At 42.5% G+C, this 23,440-nt stretch overlaps 1 protein-coding gene across 1 annotated transcript in view; it reads right to left on the bottom strand.

Moving 5' to 3' along the window:
- Positions 1-23,440, bottom strand: part of ttn.1 (titin, tandem duplicate 1) — a 252,137-nt gene that overhangs the window by 203,563 nt on the left and 25,134 nt on the right. Inside the window, exons 18-34 of the mRNA XM_083637998.1 lie at positions 21,191-21,333; positions 19,873-19,996; positions 19,042-19,308; positions 18,781-18,878; positions 17,740-17,908; positions 16,361-16,630; positions 14,363-14,629; positions 13,645-13,923; positions 11,059-11,467; positions 9,888-10,012; positions 8,444-8,710; positions 7,039-7,308; positions 5,147-5,446; positions 4,074-4,376; positions 3,454-3,641; positions 2,009-2,123; positions 248-535 (exon numbers count right to left, since the gene is read on the bottom strand). Of these exons, the coding sequence (XP_083494124.1) occupies positions 248-535; positions 2,009-2,123; positions 3,454-3,641; positions 4,074-4,376; positions 5,147-5,446; positions 7,039-7,308; positions 8,444-8,710; positions 9,888-10,012; positions 11,059-11,467; positions 13,645-13,923; positions 14,363-14,629; positions 16,361-16,630; positions 17,740-17,908; positions 18,781-18,878; positions 19,042-19,308; positions 19,873-19,996; positions 21,191-21,333 (3,882 nt within the window). The remainder of the gene's footprint in view (positions 1-247; positions 536-2,008; positions 2,124-3,453; positions 3,642-4,073; positions 4,377-5,146; positions 5,447-7,038; positions 7,309-8,443; positions 8,711-9,887; positions 10,013-11,058; positions 11,468-13,644; positions 13,924-14,362; positions 14,630-16,360; positions 16,631-17,739; positions 17,909-18,780; positions 18,879-19,041; positions 19,309-19,872; positions 19,997-21,190; positions 21,334-23,440) is intronic.

Below are 23,440 nucleotides of genomic sequence, written 5' to 3'. Positions count from 1 at the left end.
ATAGTATTATGTATCTTACATTTCATTATGTACACTTCATATCACTTACATATCACATATGTACACTTCATTTTATATACTTTTATTTGTATTTTATTGTCTTCTATTCTTATAATTTCTCTCTGTTTATATTTTCCCTAATTGAATGTGAGCAACTGCAGCATTACCCAATTTCCTCTCGGGGATAAATCGAGTGTTTCTGATTCTGATTCTGATTTAAGATGCGAGACCCTGGAGTTGCTCCTACCGATGACATTGACTTCGATCTCTCCGAAGGCTGAGGTGACGTCGTTCTCTAGCTGCAGGGTGTAGGTGCCTTTATCTGGACGCACGCTGGGGCTGATGGTCAGCTCTGTGTATGCAGGCTTGGTCACCATGGAGACACGCTCGTCCCCGGCCACCAGCTCCTTGTCCCCGAAGGTCCACTTGGCAGTGGGGGTGGGGTAGCCAGAGATGGGAACGCGGATGATGAGCGGCTGAGGAACGATCACCTCCAGCCCGTTTCTGAACGCACTCAGGTCCAAGGTAGGACCGACTGGGAAGAGAAAAAACATTTTTTAATTTGGCTGTAATTTAGAGAGTGGTTTGCCTCCTGGAAATAGCTAGCTCACTGATTTTTGTCTTTACTGTACTTTTGATTTGTGACCCTGTGTTTAAAGTCAGAATTCTGAGAATAAAGTCAAAATTCTGACTCTATCTATCTGAATTTAAAGTTTGCGTTTAAAGTCAGAAATCAGAACTTTTTCATGTGACACTAATCCTCATTTTTTTGTTAGTTATCAGTGATTATGTTTACATGCACACAATATTCCACTATATTCAGAAAATGGCAATATTCTGAATTTGATGAGGGTCATGTAAACAGCATTATTCCGGTTGGATTTTCCAAATTGCGCATTTTTCTGAATTTAGCATTTTCCGATTAAGACGTGGGATATGCCGTGGTCCAGCTCTGCTCAATCAACAGCAGACACCAGCTGATCCAATTTAAACAACAACAAAAGAGTCGGCTCCGATCTGCTCCAGATGCGGTTACAGTGCTCATCTTCTTCTTCTGTGGTTTCTCTGAAGAAGTGTGGTAAGAAGAGAAACCACAGAAGAAGATGAGCACTGTAACCCCATCCGGGGCAGATCAACGTTGACTGTTGTGTTGGTGTTAGCTTAGCTTCTAGCTATTAGCTAAATAATTATATTTACAACCAGAATGAACCGCGATGTGACCGAAAAAGTGTCATTTACAGAGCGCGTGCAGCATGCCCCGCAGGCTCCCGTTCTAGCCTGTTTGAGTGTTTGAGGAGTGTACTCGGTGCGACAAATCTTCTGTGGGGATCCGAATGAACCCAAAAGTATTTGTGGGTAGAAAACATCATATTTTAAGCTGGAAATGAGGACCGTGGTGTAAAAAACCGAAATTCTCCTTTAACATCAGAGCAAGTATTTTGCTACAATGCTTGCTGCTTCCTTCGTTGAAATAGCTTTTTCTCCTCCAACGTGCATAAATAGGCTATTTACTTTTGTTTAAATTACATTATTTTGAAAGTTTTAACTGGAAGTTTCCATCTTGTTCTGGCTGGTCTGACGCTGGGCAGCCGTGTCAGCAAACTGCTCAGGGAGGAGGGAGGGGGAAGAGAGCCCGCTGCCGTGGAGAAACTGAACGGGTTGAGATGCGATATAAAAGTTTAAAAGCTGATTGCCCCCTGCTGCTTTCCTAGCTGGGTAACAAAAATAAACATTTATAAGTGGTACTTTTGATGTGAAAAGGTATCTCTCTCTCTCTCTCTCTCCCCCCCCCCCCCCATGACCTGTGTACACATCGGGGACGGAGAGCTACGTCTGCATGTAAACAGGAACATTAGTGGATTATTCATTTAGTTGAATATTGTCTTTTTCTGAATAAGGGCAAAAACCGGAATATTGTGTGCATGTAAATGTAGTCAATGCCAATGGTGGATCTCTGTTCTCAACAAAACTCCTGCTTCTACTGTAGGTTGTACTGTTGGTTGTGTACCGTGGGGGTCATCGGCCAGCAGGGGTCCTAGCTGCTCGGCTGGGTCAGAGAGTCCGGCAGCGTTCTCAGCACAGACTCTGTAGAAGTACTTCTGCCCAGGCTTCAGACCGGACAGCTGCACACACAATAACAATGCTCACCAATATACTCAATATGATGGAGTGAGTGCTCACAGTTAGAAGATACAAATCAAAACTGAGAACTTTTTCATATATGGGATAGCATACTTAGAGAAATTAAGATGACTCAAAATATAAGGCAGCCATTATTATTATGGTTTATTACTCAGAAAAATACGGAAGCTCTGAGAGGCAAGTGAGAGAGAAAAATCAAATAAAAAACATCTGGTGGTTTTTTGGGGGGGCCGAAATGTTTGTTGTTATAATACTCGTTTTGAAGAGTGCACCACTTCCCCATGTTCTAAATAATTTCGGAATAAAAAGCATTGGTGGTGCACTCTTGTGACCAGATTCCCCCCTCACTTGCCTCAGAGGGCTTCTGTATTAAAGACTGTTACATAGGGGTGTAACGGTACACGTACATGTAATCATGCCACATTTTTTCGGGTACAGGACGCACATTTTAAGTGGCGGACCGAAGTTTCCAGAGCAACGACTCTGTGTACTTCTCTGCTTACTGCTGGCGTTTCATGCTTTTTCGACATAACTAGGCAGCTCGATTCCTAGGCCCTGCAAACCTGCAGCTCGACCGCTGTGCGGGCTCACTTGCTCGCTCGCCTGCCCTGCTGCATACATCACTGATGACCAGTGCACGTCGCGGCCTCGCCTGCTCTATGACATTGTAATTAGGGCAATCACCTAATTAAAAAATCCGGCTCCATCAGGTCAGCCGCACAGCCCAGGGCGTCTGGTTCCTTATACTCCTGTCACTTATATAGCCTCAGACTGATGACATCTCTGATAACATCATCACTGATGACATCACTAATGACATCATCAATTAACTATAGCCTCAGCCTTAGGGCAATTAATCTGTCCTAATAAAAAAATCTGGCTCCGTCAGGTCACCCGTACAGGTGCTCTTTATACCCCCTTGAAAGTTTCAGCCCGATCGCATGTAAAACGGCATAGTTGTGGCTGGCAAAAAAATTAAACAGAGAACAGACATTGCCCACATTGCCAAATTTATATATATATATATATATATATATATATAATTATTTTTGTCAGACTGAGAATGACAGGAACCTCAGCTTAACCACCAGCAACCGCCACATAAAAAGCCTTAAAGACTGTATAGGCTGTTGTTTACAAGTTCATATAAGCAAGCAATTTAATGTTTTGCAATTTTTTCCCTTACTATACCAAACATGAACCGAACCGTGACTGCAAAACCAAGGTACCGAACTGTGATTTTTGTGTACTGTTACACCCCTACTGTTAGAGCATGAAAAGGCAGCATATTAAAGCAAAGGCGGTAGGTACCCTGTAGGACAGGTCCTGGCACAGCCTGGCGTTGCAGCGAAGCCACTTGTAGATGCCGTCGTCACATTTCTCGATGATGTAGCCGGTGATCATGCTGCCTCCGTTACTGATGGGCGTCTCCCAGGTCAGAGTGACGCCCGTCGTCGTCTGGTCGCTGAAGTTCAGGTTCAGAGGTGGGCTCGGCCTCTCTGCAAACACAAGGCACACATGTATAGGACGAATCAGCGGGACATTATGACAACAAAAAAGTACTTCCAGGTGCCACTGCGATAGATACTAGTATGAAATAAAGCTGAAAAGCTGTGCCAAACAAAAAAAATCTACATCACATCGCTTATATTTTGACATTGTGAGAGCAGAAGTAGCTAAAAGGTCTAATGTATATTATATGTATGTAGTGTTCAGGTTGTGTGAACTCTCACAGTTTTAAATGTGTGAATTTAGTCAAAAGTACACTCAAGGATGGCTCCAGAGGGTCCCATTACAAAGGTTACTACCTTACTTCTGTGAACTGTTGTGAGGTAAAAAACGGGTTCATTGGAGTGAATGGAGATGACAACTCTTTATCTCAATGGCTCTGACAGCCACTCTTGGAGGAAATACGGTAGTTGCTCACTCACCAATGGGGTCCATGATCTTGACGGGGTCGGTGGCAGCACTGGGTCTGCCTGGGCCGGCCTTGTTCTCGGCTCTGACTCTGAAGATGTATTCTTTGTTCTCCACCACGTCATTCAGAGACGCCAAGCGGGCGTCCGCGCTGCACACCATGGCCGCTTCCCACTTCACAGACGTCCTATCACGGAGCTCGATGATGTAGGCGGTGATCTCGGAGCCGCCGTCAGACTTGGGAGGCTCCCAGTGGACTGTGGCACCAAACTTGTTCACCACACCGACCTTGACGTTCTCTGGGGCGTCGGGCACATCTGATGGGAGAAAGCAAGCGCACACGGTATCCATTTGGATTCACATAACCAGTAATCTCTGATAATCTAATGAGAAAACTATACGGCATACAGTTGCACTAAATCATAAATCACCCAGCTGAGTCCAAATGAGTGTTACATATATCATCAAGTGAATCATATTTCATACAAGTTTTGAGACCTCTGCAGATCTCGGCAGAAAGCATGTACCAGAGGGCCTTCAATTGATCCAAAATGCACATCGTCAATCATGAGAACCCACATGAGGTTTTGCATGGATATTTTGAAAAAGTTCAGGTAAGAGAAATATTAAAATTGCTACAATTGCTACAATACAATTGCTTCAATAGGATTGATGCAACGTATAATCACTTAATATTTTGTAACTTATTGTATAGCAAAATTGTGTTGAAAATATGTGTATCAAATTAGACACAGCCAGTATGAGGTAATCTACCAATCTACCATTAAATATGCCATTGGCAGTAAACTATATATATATATATATATATATACGGTATATATATATATATACACATATATACATATATACATATATATATATATATATATATATATATATATATATATATATATATATATATATACCGTATGTATATATATAATTTTTTGTCAGAAGGTCCAATTTTCTGGCAATTATTTGATGGCTCATGCAATTCAAGTATGGAGACAGTATGGACATGTTGCAGAAGGTACAGTACCGTACCGAAGAAGGTATATGTAAGTAAAGACCTTTGGGCATTGCTTACCGAACTTGTTCTTGGCCTGGACCGCCTCGTCGGTGGTGACGGTGGGGCCGCTGCCCACTCGGTTGCGGGCACAGACTCTGAACAGATACTTGTGCTCTTTGTTTAGGCCGCTCACACAGTACTCTGGAATGTCTGCGCGGTCGGTGGCCAGAGTCCAGGTCTTACGCTTGATGTCTCGTCTCTCCACAGCGTAGGCCATGATCTTACTTCCTCCGTCACTCTCTGGCTCCTCCCATGCCAAGCTCACCTCGCCATCGGTGGTGTCCACCACTCTTAGGTTCTTCACGGGTCCGGGAACATCTGGCGACCACAGACATGAAGTTTAGCAACTTTTTACATCTTTGGCATCTTTGATATTTATTTAAATGATGGGATAACTGTTTCATCTGGACTATAGTTGTAGTAACAACCACAAACATTTCAATAGAGTAGCCTACTGCAGGAATGAGTCCTAAAACCCAGAAGTTAGCAATCGCCTGGTTCCCTCATCTGGAAGTCGATGGGATTTTTGTATGGGGATTTTGGATAAATGCCTGAAATATGGTCTGTGGTTCACAGAAATTTATGAAACTGCAACCTTTGTGTTCAGCAAGATAATCTTCAGAAATGAGAACCACTTTGATGGTTTTTAAAGTGTTTCTGAAAATCGCAATTTGGTCCTCATTTGTGAAGATTATCTTGCTGAACACAAAGGTTGCAGTTTCATAATCTTTTGTTAACCACAGACCTTTATTTCAATCAGAGGGCACTCTGTCTCATGCCTTCTGGTTCTGCCCTTCACTGACGGGATTCTGGGACAAAATATTTGATTGGTACTCTAAAGCCTACAAAATAACCCTTCAGCCAGAGGCAGAACTTGCCATATTCGGCTGCTCAGAGTCCTCTCTGAACTTCCCTACAGCTGTGCAACAGTCTCTGACACAGGGGACAACTGTCGCCAAAAGACTCATTCTATTTTTTTTTCTGATCCCCCCCATGGCCAACTATCTGGGACCCGTTTTTGGCCTACTGTGATGAGGTTAAACATGACAAGTGAGTCGCCCAGCTGATTTTTCATGGACCCCTTGTGTGAGACCCCATGCACAACATCCTTTATAAGCACATACTGTGAGTATGTGTCTGTGAGTATGCACACACGTGTATTCGTAGACGTGTGAGCACGTGGGTGTGTGGATGTCTATGAACACATGTACAGTATGTATGTATGTATGTATGTATGTATGCCTTTTTTCCTCTTTTCTTTCTTTTCCTGTGTCTGAGCTTTGTTGTTTGTGTTCTAAAAAAATGGAAAATAAAATATGGGGGGGTGGAGACAGACCTTATTTCAGGCATCTAACCAAAATCCCCCATACACACGAGGGAAATGAACAGGATGCTAACTTATCGGTTGGCCTACTGTAAGATACCTCATTGCTGTGGTACTCTATTAGCAACATCAACAAGGTAAAGAACAAATTAACAAGACAACACTCTGTTAGGTGGTGCATTGTATGTCAGCATCTCTTTATGCGTTTGAATCAACACTGAGAAAGTAAATGTTACTCCAATAATGCAAAAATAAAAACTAGGTCCAGCCAGTTAAAAGCTTTGAAAAACCAAATCTTTTTTAAGCAATTTGTAATACAGTGGTAGTCTGAGTAAATTTTACTCATGAAAAGCAAAAATAGCTAGTAAACCTTACAAGTATTTCTTGATCAAACTTAATACGGTAGTTATTATATGAAGAATTTACAGAGAATATTTTAATTTCACTAGGAGTTTCTGTGCGGAAATTGCTACCAAGTTTTTTCTAAATAAATCTCGCTTCACATTGTTTCAATGTATCTGATTTAATAAAGCCAATGATACGACCAACCAGACATCCATTTAATCACCAGATCCACCAGACTCACCGATGACATCCAGGTTGATGAAAGCTTCTCCCTGTCCATGTTTGTTCTTGATGACCACCTTGTAGCGGCCCTGGTCCTCCTTGGCAGGGCTCTTCAGCCTGTACTCGGTCTTGTCGGTGGAGGTGTCGATGTTCTGGACAGGCAGGCTGGTTCCCTGGAAGAACCACTCGGCATCAGCTCGGGGGTAGGCATCGTATGGCACGCTCATGACGAACGGCTTCCCTGCGTCCGTCACCAGGTTCTGGTCAGTGGTCTTGATCTTTGGAACGGCTGCAAATGAGATGAGAGACGTTTACGTAAAAATGGCTGGGTTTTTCAGTTCATTCATTCATTCATTAAGCCTATGTTAAATACGACACACTCTCTCTCCTCTTCTGCGATGGATTTGTCCCTCTGTGATTGTTGACCATCTGTCGGTGCAAAATGGTGGCTCTAAAAAGAAGCCTTCACTCTTTGATTCTCAGGGACTGACACCTAACCTGACATTTCACACACACACACACACACACACACACACACACACACACACACACACACACACACTCTCACACACACACACACACACACACACACACACACACACACACACACACACACACACACACACACACACACACACACACACACACACACACACACACACACACACTCACACTCACACCTGGAAGCTGACCAGTACAACCACAGTTTGATCTTCTGGCCAGTGGCCACTTAGCAGCTCCTCTGGAGCGGTTGGGGGTTCAGTGGTGGTAATGAGGGAGGGGCAAGCGCTGCTTTTTCACTCTCCCCACCCAGATTTATCCTGCTGTTCCCAGAGATATGAACCGACGACCTTTAGGCCACCACTGCCCTGAAACATTTTCTCATATCAAATTGGAAACATCTGGAGGTGACGTCACCTCATCTACGATTGGCCGATTATCCACTAAATGGTCCCAGAAATTCAAAGTACAATACCAATAGCTGTTTGTTCTATAACAATGTTTACGTGTTTATACAGATGGAGAGACTCAGGTCCCTGAGAACCAACTCACTTAAAAGGTTCTCTACTATCTGGGACCTGTTTTTGGCCTACTTTGAGGTAAAAAATGACAAGTGACTGAGGCTAGGGGTGACTGATGGATCGCCCGGCTGGTATCTCATGGACCCCTTACGTGGGATCCCATCATATACGCATCTCTTGTAAACACATGGACACTTTGTGCGGCTGGTAGATACATGGTACATGTATGTTTGTTTTTGTTTTTTCATTTCCTGTGTCTGAGCCTGTTTGTCTGTTTGTTATATTGTTCTATAAAAAATGTGAAAATAAAATATATGAAAAAAAACAATGTTTACATGTTTTTGTGTGTATTTTTTTCTTTAAAACTTGATTTAGTGATCACACAGTGTGATGTTGACTCACCTGCCAGCTCAAGCTTGGCCTTGGCGTCTTTGTCTTTGGCCACAATCCTGTACTCTCCCTGGTCGCGAGGCCTGATCTCACAGACCTGCAGCCTGTGGACCTTCCCCTCGCTGATCATCTGGTATTTGTCTCCCTGGACGATGATCATGTTGTTTCTCATCCATTTCACCTCCACTCTGTCCTTGTTGAGCTCCACCTCAAACACGATGTCTGAGCCCGGGGGGTCGAACACATCCTTGGGCGGTCTGACGATCTCCACCGGGGTCTCTGAACAAACACAAAGCATTAGGATTCAAAAGAGAAATCCTAGTAAGATAAATTACATTCCGACTTTTGACATAAAAAGGGAATAATTTAAACTAATCTACCTCTGACATGACTAATATAATAATTCATATGGGTAGCAAGTGGAGAAATACTGTAGCAAGCCCTCCTTTGGTTTATAAATTATTGTTTTCATGACTTAAATATCTTGTTTCTTGTTGTTTTGATTCATCCCCCTTATTTTTAAGGCTATACCTAGTTGATTAAGAAATGATAGCTAAATGGTATTTAGCTATATTTGTATCATGTATTTTTATATAAATCCTCCATTTATTATAAATCCCCCATTATTCTTTCTCTCATTGTATCTTGACAATGCTTATATTATTGTGTATTCTCTACAACAGGGGTTCCCAAACTTAAGAATACCGGGGCCCACTTTGAAATCTGAAAATCTTCCGGGGCCCACCAAACCCTTTAATCACAACTCTGATCAGCACATGCGACTAAGATGATGTATTTCCATATATATTATTACTGTATTTCATTAACAGAGCATGTGAACTTGGGCATACGGCAAATTAATAATCCATCCACATACAAAAAATTTCGGCAAAATACCCAAAAGCCAGATTGCCAACATTTTCTGCTTTACTCATCAGAAATTTGCCTGCACAGGGTTTAAAGTAGGATTTGGCAGGCGATTTTGAAAAGAAAATGCACACGCATTTCCTACCACTCTCAAAACAATCCATTGCAATTTTCTTTGCTTTTAGATAGACTGAGTTCAAATTAGCATGACATGGTTTGAAAGCTCCCAGGCTGGTGTACATCACCCAAATCACATTAGTAATGTTGCTGTTACAATGTTACAATGTGATAGCTCAAATGCTAACTGTTTCATGTATGTGGATGGAGTATGCTAACGCCATTAGCGCTAAGTTCCAGGATATGCAGTAAAATAAAAACACTGATTTGGGTGGTCTAACTTAGTTTCTTAGTGTATTATTCATCATCATTATTCAATCATTCATTATTCATGACCCACACTTTTGGAACCACTGTTCTACAAGTTCTTGTACAGTCTTAAATGTGTGTTCAATAAATAAGAAAAAGAGAGAGAAAAAGAGAGAAATGCTGACCTTACTGATTGTGAAACGAAGTCAAATGAACAACTCACCTTCAACGAAGAGCCTGGCTCTGGTCCTCCTCTCGTCCACACCGCAGGCGTACTCACACTCGTCATCAGGTCTGCACTCCCTGATGGTCAGCCTGCATGTCTTACCTTCCTTTTCCATGTGGTATCTGCAAAAAAAATCATTTTTTTTGGTAGAATCATGTCACCGCAGTTTGCACTGACTGATTAAGCGCAGATGGAAAACCAGACATCTGAATACTGCTTGAAAATGGGAGCCTATTTTATTTTGAGTTTAAAGAGATCCGCAATGCCCCATTCCTGGACTCCTTCAAGAAAACCCTCAGAACTCACCTGTTTGGCAAAGCCTTTGGCCTATAGTCTCCTCTGTTCTCTCTGTTCTGTTTTATTTGTTTGTCATTATGTGTCATTTCTGTAAAGCGTCTTTGGGTTTCTTGAAAGGCGCTATATAAATCCAGGAAGTTCACTTAAAAGCCTTCTCAAAAAATGCAAATGTTGGTTAACACGAGAACATACAAAATCAATCATGTTATTGCATGTTTTTTGTAAATTGCTGTTTTTTGTTGTTGGGACTGGAACAGTGATTATAGAAACAGCTGCCTGTGACTAACTGGATTTCCGAAAAAATGAAGATGTGTTGAAAAAGCTATGTGTATTGTGGATTGCTCATTTTATCTTTTTCATTTGGGACCTAGTTAAAATATGTTGCACTGTGAAGCTTTGGCTAAAGCCCCAGAAAGAATACAATCATCTTTTCAATAATCTTTAAATCATCTTTTGAAATAAAGGTGTGTTGAAAAGCTATTGTGTGTTAAAAGCTAATTGCTGTATGTTACAAAATGTTATTCCTTTTCTCTGGGCAAACAAGAAGTGAACTTGAAATTAACCGAACTGTTAATTTTTTTGGACTGTGAACTTACGGTAGTTCAAAATTCTAAATTGTGAACTATGAACATGAACTAGTTCATTTTGATCTGTGTGAACTGAACTTTGAGCTAGCTCCTGTGAAGTGTGAACTTGCACAACACTAAGTAGATCTGCAAATAGGCTAATTAGATGATTTTTAGGTCCTATTGGAATGCCCAGTAGTTCTTCATACTGATGAATTGCCTGGGCCGGTGGTTCAATATAAATAGCAAATACTGTGGGACTGAGACCATTATATCAAGCCTCCTTATCTTATTCTCCTGCTCACCTTGGTCCTTCTCTGATTTCACGTCCGTTTCTGTACCATTTGACGACAGCCTTCTCCTTGTTCAACTTGCAGGCGAACTCTGCGTCCTGGAACTCTGTGATGGTCTGGTCTTTGAGCTGCCCGCTGAAGTCCGTGGGCGCCTCGCTGATGATCAGCTCAGCCACGCACTTGTCGTCTCCGACCACTGCAGTGTACTCGCCCTCGTCAGCCATGATGCAGTCCTTGACGGTCAGGGTGTGCCTGAGGCCATCCACCCGGTAGACCACCCGCTTGCTGAGGGTCACCTCCTGGCCAGCCTTCATCCAGCGCACCGTCATCTCCGGCCGGTTGACCTTGCACGTGAAGCTGATGGTCTTCTTCTCCTGGGTCTCCACGTCCTCGATGGGGTCCAGGAACTTCAGTTTCTCTGCTACAGGGTGACAAATCAACATGGCAGATAGTTTATCGTGAGTGTGTCATAGTGTCACGCTGAAGTAGAGCCTAAGAATGTAAGTGTGATGTGGTTGTGTGGTGGATGGGCGGATAAGCTTGCATTTGACCTTATGATTACTATGTAATTACTATACAAGTATGTTTTTTATTTATTTTAACCCCTAACTTTGCCCACTTCTTAGTGCCTTTTATTGTTAATTATATTTGACTTATTTCATTTATTATCTCTATATTAAAAGGGAGCAAGTGGGCAATGTTTGCTTCAATAACATTTTGGCCGGCCACAGCTATGGCGTTTTACTTGCGATCGGGCTGAAACTTTCAGTGGGTGTAAAAACCACCTGATTTGTTAATTAGGTGATTGCCCTAATTACCTATGAAATAAATCTCTATTAACGGAGGACCCCTTCACGAAGGTGAAGGTGTGTTGCTCAGGAGGGATGAGGAGCGGAGGAACATGAGACGAGACGCAACAGCCAAGATTGAGGAGGTGTGAGAAACACCGGAAACTTGAAAGAAGAAGAAGAACCAGGTCTAGAGTGAGACCATCCAACTGTGAGAGGCAGCAATGTGCCGCAAGGCATCCAGTCTGAGGGAAAGCCATTAGAAGAAGAAGTCATCATTGATGTCATCGGTGATGATGTCATCAGTGATGATGTCATGTTCCAGACCAGGGGGCCTAACTCCCAGGGGGGTCTAACTCCCATGGGTGCACTAGTAAGAATAAGAATGAAGTACGGTAGCTGTGTGTGAGTAAAAATTGTGTTTGGCCACAGCTATGCCATTTTATGTGCGATTGCACTGAATCTTACAGGAAGTGTAAAGAGCACCCCTGCAGGTGACCTAATGGAGCCAGATTTGTTTAATTAAGTAATTAGGGCCAATTCATAAATCCCAAATGTGTGATGGCTACGCAGATTAATGGCCATTTACAGTAATCTTAACACGTTCACTGCCAATGACGTATTAATACGTCAAAAATAATCCAACGGTTGACTGCCAATGACGTATTAATACGTCAAAAAAATTAAAAAAAAAATTTTGACCGTGGGATGTGCATCTAACCCTTTTACATCTCTTATATAATTATTGGAGCCACCGAACGTTTACAACCCATTCCACCGAGCCACTAAGTGGCGACAGTGCTCTCCTGACTAGAGGAAGGCTTACCCCGCTCGCCGGACGCTTCTGGCTCATACTGAGCAAAAAGCAGCCATTCTCATGAAAATGGATGGGGGAAAACGCTTTCGTTTTCGCGCTGATTGCTGGCGATGCGGGATTGCAAATTTGCATAATAGATTACAGGTGGAACACACTTTGAAACACGCAGCATAAATATGACCAGAATCGCAAAAGCTTCTCTCAACCAAAACTCCAAGAAGCGAGCGAGTCCATCCAGACTTCCTCAAACAGCGGCCGCGCAGACAGGCAGCAGCAGCAGCAAAGCAGTGAGACTGGTGACAAGCTTGTGACGGCCGCTGCAGCCAAGAAGAACGCCCACGGAGGGAGGAGTTGGAAGCAGAGGGGGGTTTCCTGCTGTTATGGAGGAAATTACTGTTCAAAACTATTGTTTAGATGTCTGACGTCTTACTGATGCCAAAAATGAATGGTTAAAGTGACTGTTCTATCGAATTTCACAAAAAGCCGTTTATCTCTGAATAATTTTTCTGACGCTGAAACCATGCTGTATTCAACTGCTAATGCTTACATAACTACTAACTCTACAAACTAACTCTTTTAGACAGAGAAAGCACACATTCTATTAGTTCTTTTGAGATATTGTGTGTTCACAAAATCTTAGCAGAAAAGAATCCTCGGGTCTTGAAAGATGAGCCAGAATCCTCAAAAAACCCCTCTGGCAGAAGCTAACTACAGTAAAAAAAAAAACGTCTGGCAGTGAATGTGTTAACAAATTATATTATATTCCAATGCCCTGCGACACCATTATCAGTGTATTTGCCTTCAGTCTCATTGTATTTACCTTCAGTCTCATTGTATTTACCTTCAGTCTCATTGTATTTACCTTCAGTCTCATTGTGTCTCATTGTATTTACCTTCAGTCTCATTGTATTTACCTTCAGTATCATTGTATTTACCTTCAGTCTCATTGTGTCTCATTGTATTTACCTTCAGTCTCAGTCTCATTGTATTTACCTGCCACTTTAGCGCTGGCGGAGCACTTGGCCTGCTCTCCTCTGTGATTGGTCAGGTTGATGGTGTAGTTTGCCTCATCGCCCTGCTGGGCGTCTCTGATCCTCAGGGAGAAGATGTTGTCCCTCTGGAGCATCAGGTACTTGCTGCTCTCAAACATAGTCTCCTCGTTCTTCATCCACTTGGCCTTGGCTCCCTCTGAGTTCACCTCACAGTTAAACACAATCTCACTTCCCTCCTTCACCTCCGTATCTTTAATGGGTGTGATGATCCTCAATTTCTCTGAAACGAGACAGAAATGGCCACGCGTTAAATCCAAACACACACTATGAAAGCTATTGTCTTCTATGGAAGCCCATTTCTGCCAGTGTGATGGGGGTGGGGGGGAGATTATTTCAGTCACCACCCACAGTAGGGGCTGTGGGTTCAGCAAGATAATCTTCACAAATGAGGACCACTTTTATGATTTTTAAAGCAAAAATCATAAAAGTGGTTCTCATTTGTGAAGATTATCTCGATGAACACAAAATTTACCGTTTCATAAACTTTTGTTAACCACAGACCTTATTTCAGGCATTTAACCAAAAGCCCCATGCAAACATCCCATTGAGTGCCCGACTAGGGAACCGGAGGCACATGACTTCTGGGTCGGCCTACAAAAATACGTCATCCCTGCGGTACTCACATAAAAAATTTGCAAGAAAAACAAAGAGTGGCTCACCAATCACATACAGATCGGCAGAGGCCTTGACGTTGCCGATTTTGGCGACGTAGCCTCCCTCGTCCTTCATCTCACAGTTTTTCACAATAAGAGCTCTTCTCTTTCCTTCGCTGATGACAGCGTACTTGTCTCCAGACTCCACCTCCTTGTCGCCTCTGAACCATTTGACCTCGTAGGTGTCTTTGGAGACGGAGCAGACGAACTCCGCCTTTTCCCCCTCCACCACCTCCTGTGGCTGGGGCCGGGCGATAAACTCGGCAGCCAGCTCTGTGAGGACGACAGAACAAGCTGAGCGTTAGTCTGCTTCAGGATAAATATACAGTTGTTGTTGTTGGGTGGATTGTGTGTGTGCGTTTGTGTGTGTGTGTATATATATACATACACACACACACTGTGTGTGTGTGTGTGTGTGTGTGTGTGTGTGTGTGTGTGTGTGTGTGTGTGTGTATATATATATATACACATGTATAATGTGTGTGTGTGTGTGTGTGTGTGTGTGTGTGTGTGTGTGTGTGTGTGTGTGTGTGTGTGTGTGTGTGTGTGTGTATATATGTGTGTATATATACATATATATATATATATATATATATATATATATATATATATATATATATATAGAGGGCTTAAAATTCACTTTGCAAACTAGGGGGGAATTCCCCCCTTATGTTCTTCAGATAGGGGGTATTTATAGATTTTCGGGGGGATCTATAGACTTTAAGGGGGATTTTTTTTCAGATAATACTGTAATTTCACATTTTTGTATTTAAAAAAGGAAGTAGTTTATGCCGAGTCTAAATTACTATGGCTTTTGTCATGTTTTTTCTGCAGACTAAGCCATAGGCTTTTGGTTCTATGAAAGCCTTTATTTTTTGTATTGAGTGATACACTCTACTAAAACACTAATATCATATTGTATCAGAAGTGTTCCTTGTTTTGTGTTCACAATAGTGATGTCAGTTAGATTTGGTTAGGTCAGAGCTATGGAATATTAAATCATCCATCTTTGCTCACTACATCTGCCTTTCTTACTGTCATTACTGGCAACTAAACCTGTTCGAATTTTGCATTGGGGAGAGTTCTATTGAAGTGACTATAAACCATCTGTGTGTCGTTTCACCTTTTATTGAAAATGCTTCCACCAGATCTTCACGGCTGCTTTATGAGAAATGTCATTTGAGTGGCGACAACAACGTTGACATCACTGGCATAAGGATGATTAACGTTTTAACGTCATTATCGATATCAGATTCTTCATTGTCAATAACGCAACACTAAACATCACTGACAGTGACGTTACTCGGTGTTGACGTTTCAGCTAGAAGTGCCTTGTTGTTCGACTTGTCCCGTTTGTTTTTTCTGAGCGGGTCCCCCTTCTGAGGACGTCGTTTTCCTTTTTAGCCAGCAATCTATCATGTTTGCAAGCAGCTGTATCCACCGAGAAATCAGCAGAGGAGCGTTGATGTCGAGAGCGGACTGAGGGACGCAATGTTTTTTCCCCCATGATGGCGAAGGCATGACCCGCCCCTCTCTGCCTCTGATTGGCCTAGGGTCAAATGTTCATCCAATCACATTCGCTTGGCTATCTTGCATCTCTTTCTACAGTTTGTGCTCAGAGACTCAGTGGGTCAGACAGACAGCCGTTTCACTCGCTAAGCACCGTTACGCACAAACATAGATCTGCACAAACCCTTGCGGGATTACTCCCCCTTTATAAATTGAAAATATGCGGGAATTCAGGAAAATGTGTGCCAAATTTTAAGCCCTGATATATATATATATATATATATTAAAAATATGTGGGGTGGGGCATATCAATGATTTCATTTGAATAGGGTCATTATCCAGTCATTATCTCCATTGTTCAGTCAACAAGGTCTTCAAATCTATGTTCAACAACAACCAAAGTTATGTCCATTTTGGCCATCCCAAAAGCATTATTACTGCACTGTGCTAAAACCACAGAGGAATAGGATTAGTCGAGAAACCCCTCATTGTTACCGTTCAGCTTGAGTGTAGCTGAGGTCTTGATGCTGGGACTCAGTCTACAGTTGTACTCTCCGGCATCCTCCATCCTCAGGTCCTGGATGATGAGGATCCTCTTCTTCCCATCAACGATCTGTTCATAGCGGCCGCCTTCGGGGAGCTCCTCCTCCCCTCTGAACCAGGTGACCTCTGCGCTGGGCTTGGACACCTCGCAGATCATCTTCACGCTGTCCGTCTCTGTGCCCTCCACGTTGGACAGGTTCTTTGTGAACCTGGCTGCTTCCTCTGTGAGAAGAACACAGTGAGAGAGGCAACGAGTCACGGAGAGACCATGTAACTCTGTAACTGAAGGCTGAAAAAGTAGAAGATATTTCATGGCCCTTGGATCAAGCCAAACCTTTGTAATACATGCTAAACTAGATAAACATAGATAAATACATATTAAAGTTACATACTAAACTGACAAAAGATGACATACTAAACGGACAAAAAATCACATACTTAACTATGAGATTTAAAAAAATACATATTAAACAGAAAAATCACATAGTAAACAATTTTTTTTTTTTTTTTTTACGTCAGTTTAGTAAGCTATTTCGTTTATGTCAGTTTAGTATGTCAGTTGTTATGTCATAGTTAGCATGTCCAGTTTTTGTTAGCGTAGCATGTCATTTTTTGTCAGTTTACTACATTGTGAGAGAAACCTTCAGCAGAATACCAACAGAAACATTTGGAGGGAGGCTGGGTGAAAATAAGCTTTACCGATAACTGTAAACATGCTAGTGATCTCAGTGAAATAAGCCTTATCGATAACTGTCAGCATGCCAGAGGTCTTGGAGTTGAAAATAAGCCTTATCGATAACTGTCAGCATGCCAGAGGTCTTGGAGTTGAAAATAAGCCTTATCGATAACTGTCAGCATGCCATAGGTCTTGGAGTTGAAAATAAGCCTTATCGATAACTGTCAGCATGCCAGAGGTCTTGGAGGTGAAAATAAGCCTTATCGATAACTGTCAGCATGCCAGAGGTCTTGGAGTTGAAAATAAGCCTTATCGATAACTGTCAGCATGCCAGAGGTCTTGGTGAAAATAAGCCTTATCGATAACTGTCAGCATGCCAGAGGGTCTTGGAGGTGAAAATAAGCCTTATCGATAACTGTCAGCATGCCAGAGGGTCTTGGAGGTGAAAATAAGCCTTATCGATAACTGTCAGCATGCCAGAGGTCTTGGAGGTGAAAATAAGCCTTACCGATAACTGTCAGCATGCCAGAGATCTTGGAGGTGAAAATAAGCCTTACCGATAACTGTCAGCATGCCAGAGGTCTTGGAGGTGAAAATAAGCCTTACCGATAACTGTCAGCATGCCAGAGGTCTTGGAGGTGAAAATAAGCCTTACCGATAACTGTCAGCATGCCAGAGGTCTTGGCGGTGCGAGCGTCACATTCATATTCTGCCTCGTCATCGAACACGGACTTGTGGACGATGAGGATGCGCTGGACTCCCTTGCCGATGATCTCATATTTCTTTCCCTTCCTGATCTCATTTCCGTCCTTGAACCAGCGGACCTGCACAGCCACAATAATAACAAAACTGTTAACCACCAGAGGGCATTTTATCACCGGCAAGTTGTTTTTTAACGTCATGCCATTTGTAATCCAAGTCACTCCAGTAACAATACAGATTTGACTACATTTTATTACTGATTTGTCCATTAATTATTCCCATCAGCATGTAATGCAATGCTGCTGATCTAATAGGTTCTATACACACTACACTTCCGTATGACAGTAGGTCGGCGCATTACTTCCGGTCCTATAGTAACCTTGTCATATTGTAGCTATGTCATATTATAACTAAACAAAACAGCCTATTTGTCTGTCCAGGGTTAATTAGATTAAGACATGAGCTCTTGAAGATTGTCAATGTAACATCAATGATGATCTCCAAAATTAGACTTTAAGACATTTTGAGCTCATGGCATAATGTAATTAAGCCCTGACACACAAATTGGAATAAAGCACACAAAAAAGTAATGTAGTTTAAGATTTTCTTTTTTTTTGCAATGATATGACCAGTGTTATTATAGGACCAGAAGTGGGCGAACTACCTTGTGTCAAACATACAGCCTTTTCTAATCTATTATATATTATATATGTTGTGTTATATGATATATGTATATAGTGATGATATATATTATGTATATTATATTATATTAATTAATATATATATATATATATATAATGTATATATATAAATGAATTATGGACTACATTGTACTTCAGCCTACGCCTTTTCAGACTTTTGCCGCTGGCATTGTATTATGATTGGATTTGTATTATTTTGTATTTATTAATTGTCCGAAATAAAGCTTTCATTAAAAAAAAAAAAAAAAAAAAAAAATCTAATTCTATATTATTTGTCTCCACTCGGCTCTTACCTTAGCTGACTCGCGAGACACTTCACACTCAAACTTGGCAGATTCCTTCTCTCCCACCTCCACATCATGGAGACGCTTAGTGAACTCAACATAAGGAGCTGTGGGAAAAGGCACATTGTATGGTATTATGGTTATATTGCCATGCAGTATCGCAGATGCAGACCATACCGTTTCACTATGTGGCTAGGCTGCATTCATAAATAGAGATTTGAACTGACATGGCTGATAAAACAGAGGTCTAAAATGAACGTTAGTGCTTACGCTGCACATCCACGAAGCAGGATGTCTTGAACTCCCCGGCGTCACAAGTGTAGATCTTGGCGTCTTCCATGGCGCAGTCGTGAATAACCAGCCTCCTCTTCACGCCATCCACCAGCATGTCGTACTTCTTGGTCTTGCGGATCTCTTGTCCCTCTCTGAACCATCTCACCTCCGCGTTCTCTCTGGACACCTCACACTCCAGCGTGGCAGTGGCCTCCTCCTCCACCGTCTGGTCCTCCAGAGGCTTAGTGAACTCCACCGGCGGCTCTGAGAGGGACAAGAACCTCGCTTAGAGACATTCCATCATCTATCTAACTCTTTCAATATCTGCTATCATCATATGAAGTGGATACTGTCTGTCTGTACGGAAGAGGATTAGGGCCACATGAAAAATGCATTTGAGTTCTGACTTTGATCTCAGAATTCTGAGAAAAAAGTCTGAAATCTGGGATTAAAGGGACAGTTCACACCAAAATCCAAGATCCTACATGAAACTGCTCACAACAAGGTCTGTGGATTATCTTGAGTCATGAGTCGGGATTTCTAGAAAGAGACATTGCTGTTGAGTTTTAAAACAAAATTGAGAGAAGGCAGACATCTCTATGTCCAATAAAAGGAAAAATATGTATTTTGTCACTGTTAAGTCAGAATGTTTATATCCTCTGTATGCTTGTATTTATATAGACATTAATTCATAAATAAATGTGTGTGTGTGTGTGTGTGTGTGTGTGTGTGTGTGTGTGTGTGTGTGTGTGTGTGTGTGTGTGTGTGTGTGTGTGTGTGTGTGTGTGTGTGTGTGTGTTTGCGTGCGTCTGTGCGTGCGTGTGTCACCTCCGATGATGAGCTGAGCCTGGGTCTGGAAGTCCTTGGCGGTGAGTTTGACCTCTCCAGCCTCAGACAGCTTGACATCTCTGAGGGTCAGAGCGTGGATCTTCCCATCCACTCGAGTCTTCACCTGGACAGACAGGTAACAGGACAGACAGGTAACACCATGTCAGTCAGCTCAGTGCACAATCAACCAGGGCCGCTGCTGGCCATTTGGGTGCCCTTGTGGTGCCCCTCCTCGTTCCAAGAAAAACTCACAAATGCATTCTTATTATGTGTGTGTGTGTGTGTGTGTGTGTGTGTGTGTGTGTGTGTGTGTGTGTGTGTGTGTGTGTGTGTGTGTGTGTGTGTGTGTGTTTCTTCCCCACTGCCATACGGATACTGAACTCTCTCTAACAATGGCAATAATAATAATACTGTATATCTGTCATAAAATCAGTTGTGACATCATCAGTGATGTCATAAGAGGCCCACTGATGATGTCATCAGTATGTAAGCTGCAGGGTCAGCTCGGCGAGGTGCAGGGCGCGCGAGATGCCTATATATATATATATATATATGATCCCTACTATGGCAATAACAGGAACTTATTTCTCTATTAGCCACTCAATCACAATCCAAATAAATTAAGCAAAATGGTATTTTTGAGTTTTTAAGTTATTATGATGGATATGACCTGCACTTTTTATTGTCAGTATCAAAAGAAACCCCCCTCTTCCAGTGACTGTAACCTTCTGGCAGACTCTTGACTCCTGCTGTTAAAAATAGGCTGAGAAATGCAGCAAAGCCTTGTGGGAGGAACAGCTGTTATCTCCAGCAGATAGAGCTGCCTGCTGGGAACAGGCCCGTATATAGAATAGCATCAGTCTTTACTACTTACATGTCCTGCAATTAAACATTGAACGATGAATAATCAATATCAAATAGATCTACCGTATTATATGTACATTACATGTACATGTACATTACCCCAGTTTGGGAACCACTGATGTATGGGATCTAAGTTAGATGTGTGTGGATGAGGATGCTATCTGTGTAACACTGCTGCCGCCAAGTGTCTTATCTAACTTCAGTAACCTCAGTCAAATAAAAACAGCTGAACTGACCAACTGGTAAAAACCCTCGTATCACTTTGAATTATGTGCAGTGGTGGAAAGTAACTAGGTACATTTACTCAAGTACTGTACTTAAGTACAATTTTGGGGTACTTGTACTTTACTTGAACATCTTAAAGACGAAGTAGGTGAGCACAGACTTTTTAGTACAGATTCTGTTTTTGAAGTTGAAGCTCTGACTCGAGCACGCCTGCCCGTGTGGGACTCACTCTGTCACTTGCTTCCATCTTCTGTCCTCCCAGGAACCACTCCACGGCGATGCCTTCGTACGACAATTCGCAGTCGAAGGTGGCTGTCTCCCCAGCTGTCACATTCACGTCCTTCAGAGGTCTGAGGACGCTGATGCTGCGAGCTGCCATTGAAGAAGACATGGTTAGCTCTATCAGACAGTCCCTCCAGGAAATTGCGATTTTGCAATCGTAATAATTAATGTCAATTCAACCAGCTTGCAATTTTTCAAATTTCCTGTGATTACTCCGTAGAAACGGCAAAACTAGTTCTCCTACTTGCAGTTTTTGCCAGTCCTCCCAATTTTACAGGGGAAAAAAATCACGTAAGCAGATTGCATTAAAAAATTTGAGAAAGTTGCCGTTAGGCAGTAGTTAGAAGAGATGGGCGGAATCGTAATTTCTTTCCTCAACTTGTAATTTTTGCCAGTTCCTGCAATTTCACAAAAACAAAAACAAAAAATCATGAAACTTTGCAAATGGCATTGTGATTTTTGAGAAAAGCAGCTGAAAAATCAAGCACTTTTGATCACAACAACCACAAAAAAGAACTCTGTGAGACCCTGGAGGGACTGATCGGAACCTGACTACCATCCAACCAGCAGAGTTCCAGCTGAATTGGGCCCGGGGCAGGGCGGGCTCCAGGGCTCTGTTGTGTGCTTTTCAGAGGTCTTTGGTGAGCAGAGAGGTTTAAGGCATCTTCCTGCTCCACCAATCAGTGAGCAGCCACTCTAGATAAGGCCTGAGGCTTCCAAGATAACCACAGACGCTGATTGGCTGGAGGCTCTCACAGAGGTAGACTGCACTGCTACTATAGTAGGCTGGGAAAATAGTGAGGCACAACTTGCAGCCAAAATATAAAAAATGTGGGTAACATAACTTTTACAGTCCCCTAATTACCATATAGTAAATATGCAGTAAATTATTGTATATTATTGTATAATTACCATAGTAAATAAGTAGGTAAATACAGAGAAACTACAGCTGAAATACTAAGAAAAACCTCCACTATTAACCATCAACTCATCAACATCAAGTAGACAATGGAATAGTCTACTAGCCTCTAATACTGTAGTAGAATATGGTAAAAGTCTGATAATACAATACCTACTATATATACTATATAATATAATTTACCATATATTTACTGGGTAAATACCTAGTAATTAGTAGGGGACTGTAAAAGGAAGCGGACATTTGATAAGAAATTAGATCGATTTCAAAATATTTCTTAGAGAAGACTAGAAGTTTGGTAAAGTATAGTGCATCATTAAAGAAAATCAAAAGTCATAGGAAAGAATATACAGTGCTTTTTACTTATTGTCATTGTCAGGTGAAAACCTCCTAACTCCAGTTTCCATGCTTTCATATTTGAACTTAAAGTGAAGGATTAGATGGTTCTCTATGGGTTGTTTCTACAACACATGGCCTCATGAAAACCTTTCAAATCCTCTTGGATTAGAGGCCTTCACGGGTCTACTCGGACCCTAGGACCCAGGACCCGACCCGAGGCCCATACACCAATCACGCACGACGTCACAACGCTGCGACGCTGTGTGATACCGGTGTTTTCAGCTCTGCCTATTACGACTTATTTTGCCAATTCCTCGCCTACCTTTTGCTATCTTATCTTTTATCTGCCTGCGATATCACATCGCTACTTAATAACTCTTCTCTCTCAATCCGCGGACATCTGAAACAACCGTTCTATCGCCAAACGTTAGCCTAGCCGCCTGCTAGGCTAACGTAAACAAGAGCTGCTAGCCACCAGCTAACAGCTAACGTTAAACTGTTTACAATGCTCTCGCTCTCCCCCTCGGATAATCACCATGCTACGGGACTATCCAATACGACTACGCTTAGTGGATCCGTGGAATCACGCTCATTTCCTTCGGATGATGAAGTTATTTTCAAGCTGCTGCCTGATACTACTTCAACACCAGCTCCCTCAGTATCCCGGGTCCTCATCGCACAACAACTAGCCACAACATCCGAGCGACTGGACCGGCGTCAACCTAGGCTACCAGCCTCTGCTCCTAATGGCCTCAGGTCCCCGGACTGGCCCGCACTGCCCCGGCGTCAACCTAGGCTACCAGCCTCTGCTCCCAAGGCCCCAGGTCCCCGGGCACCGCAACGGCGTGAGCTGCTTCTGGCCGCAGCACTACGACACGTTCCGGACATGGCTAACGCCAGCCATCTCCCTCCCGAATCGGGTAAGATCGATCCAATTCT

This window comes from Poromitra crassiceps (genome assembly GCF_964638095.1).
Source record: "Poromitra crassiceps genome assembly, chromosome: 6".
Classification (NCBI taxonomy): domain Eukaryota; kingdom Metazoa; phylum Chordata; class Actinopteri; order Beryciformes; family Melamphaidae; genus Poromitra; species Poromitra crassiceps.
This window is presented reverse-complemented; position numbering and strand designations above follow the sequence as displayed.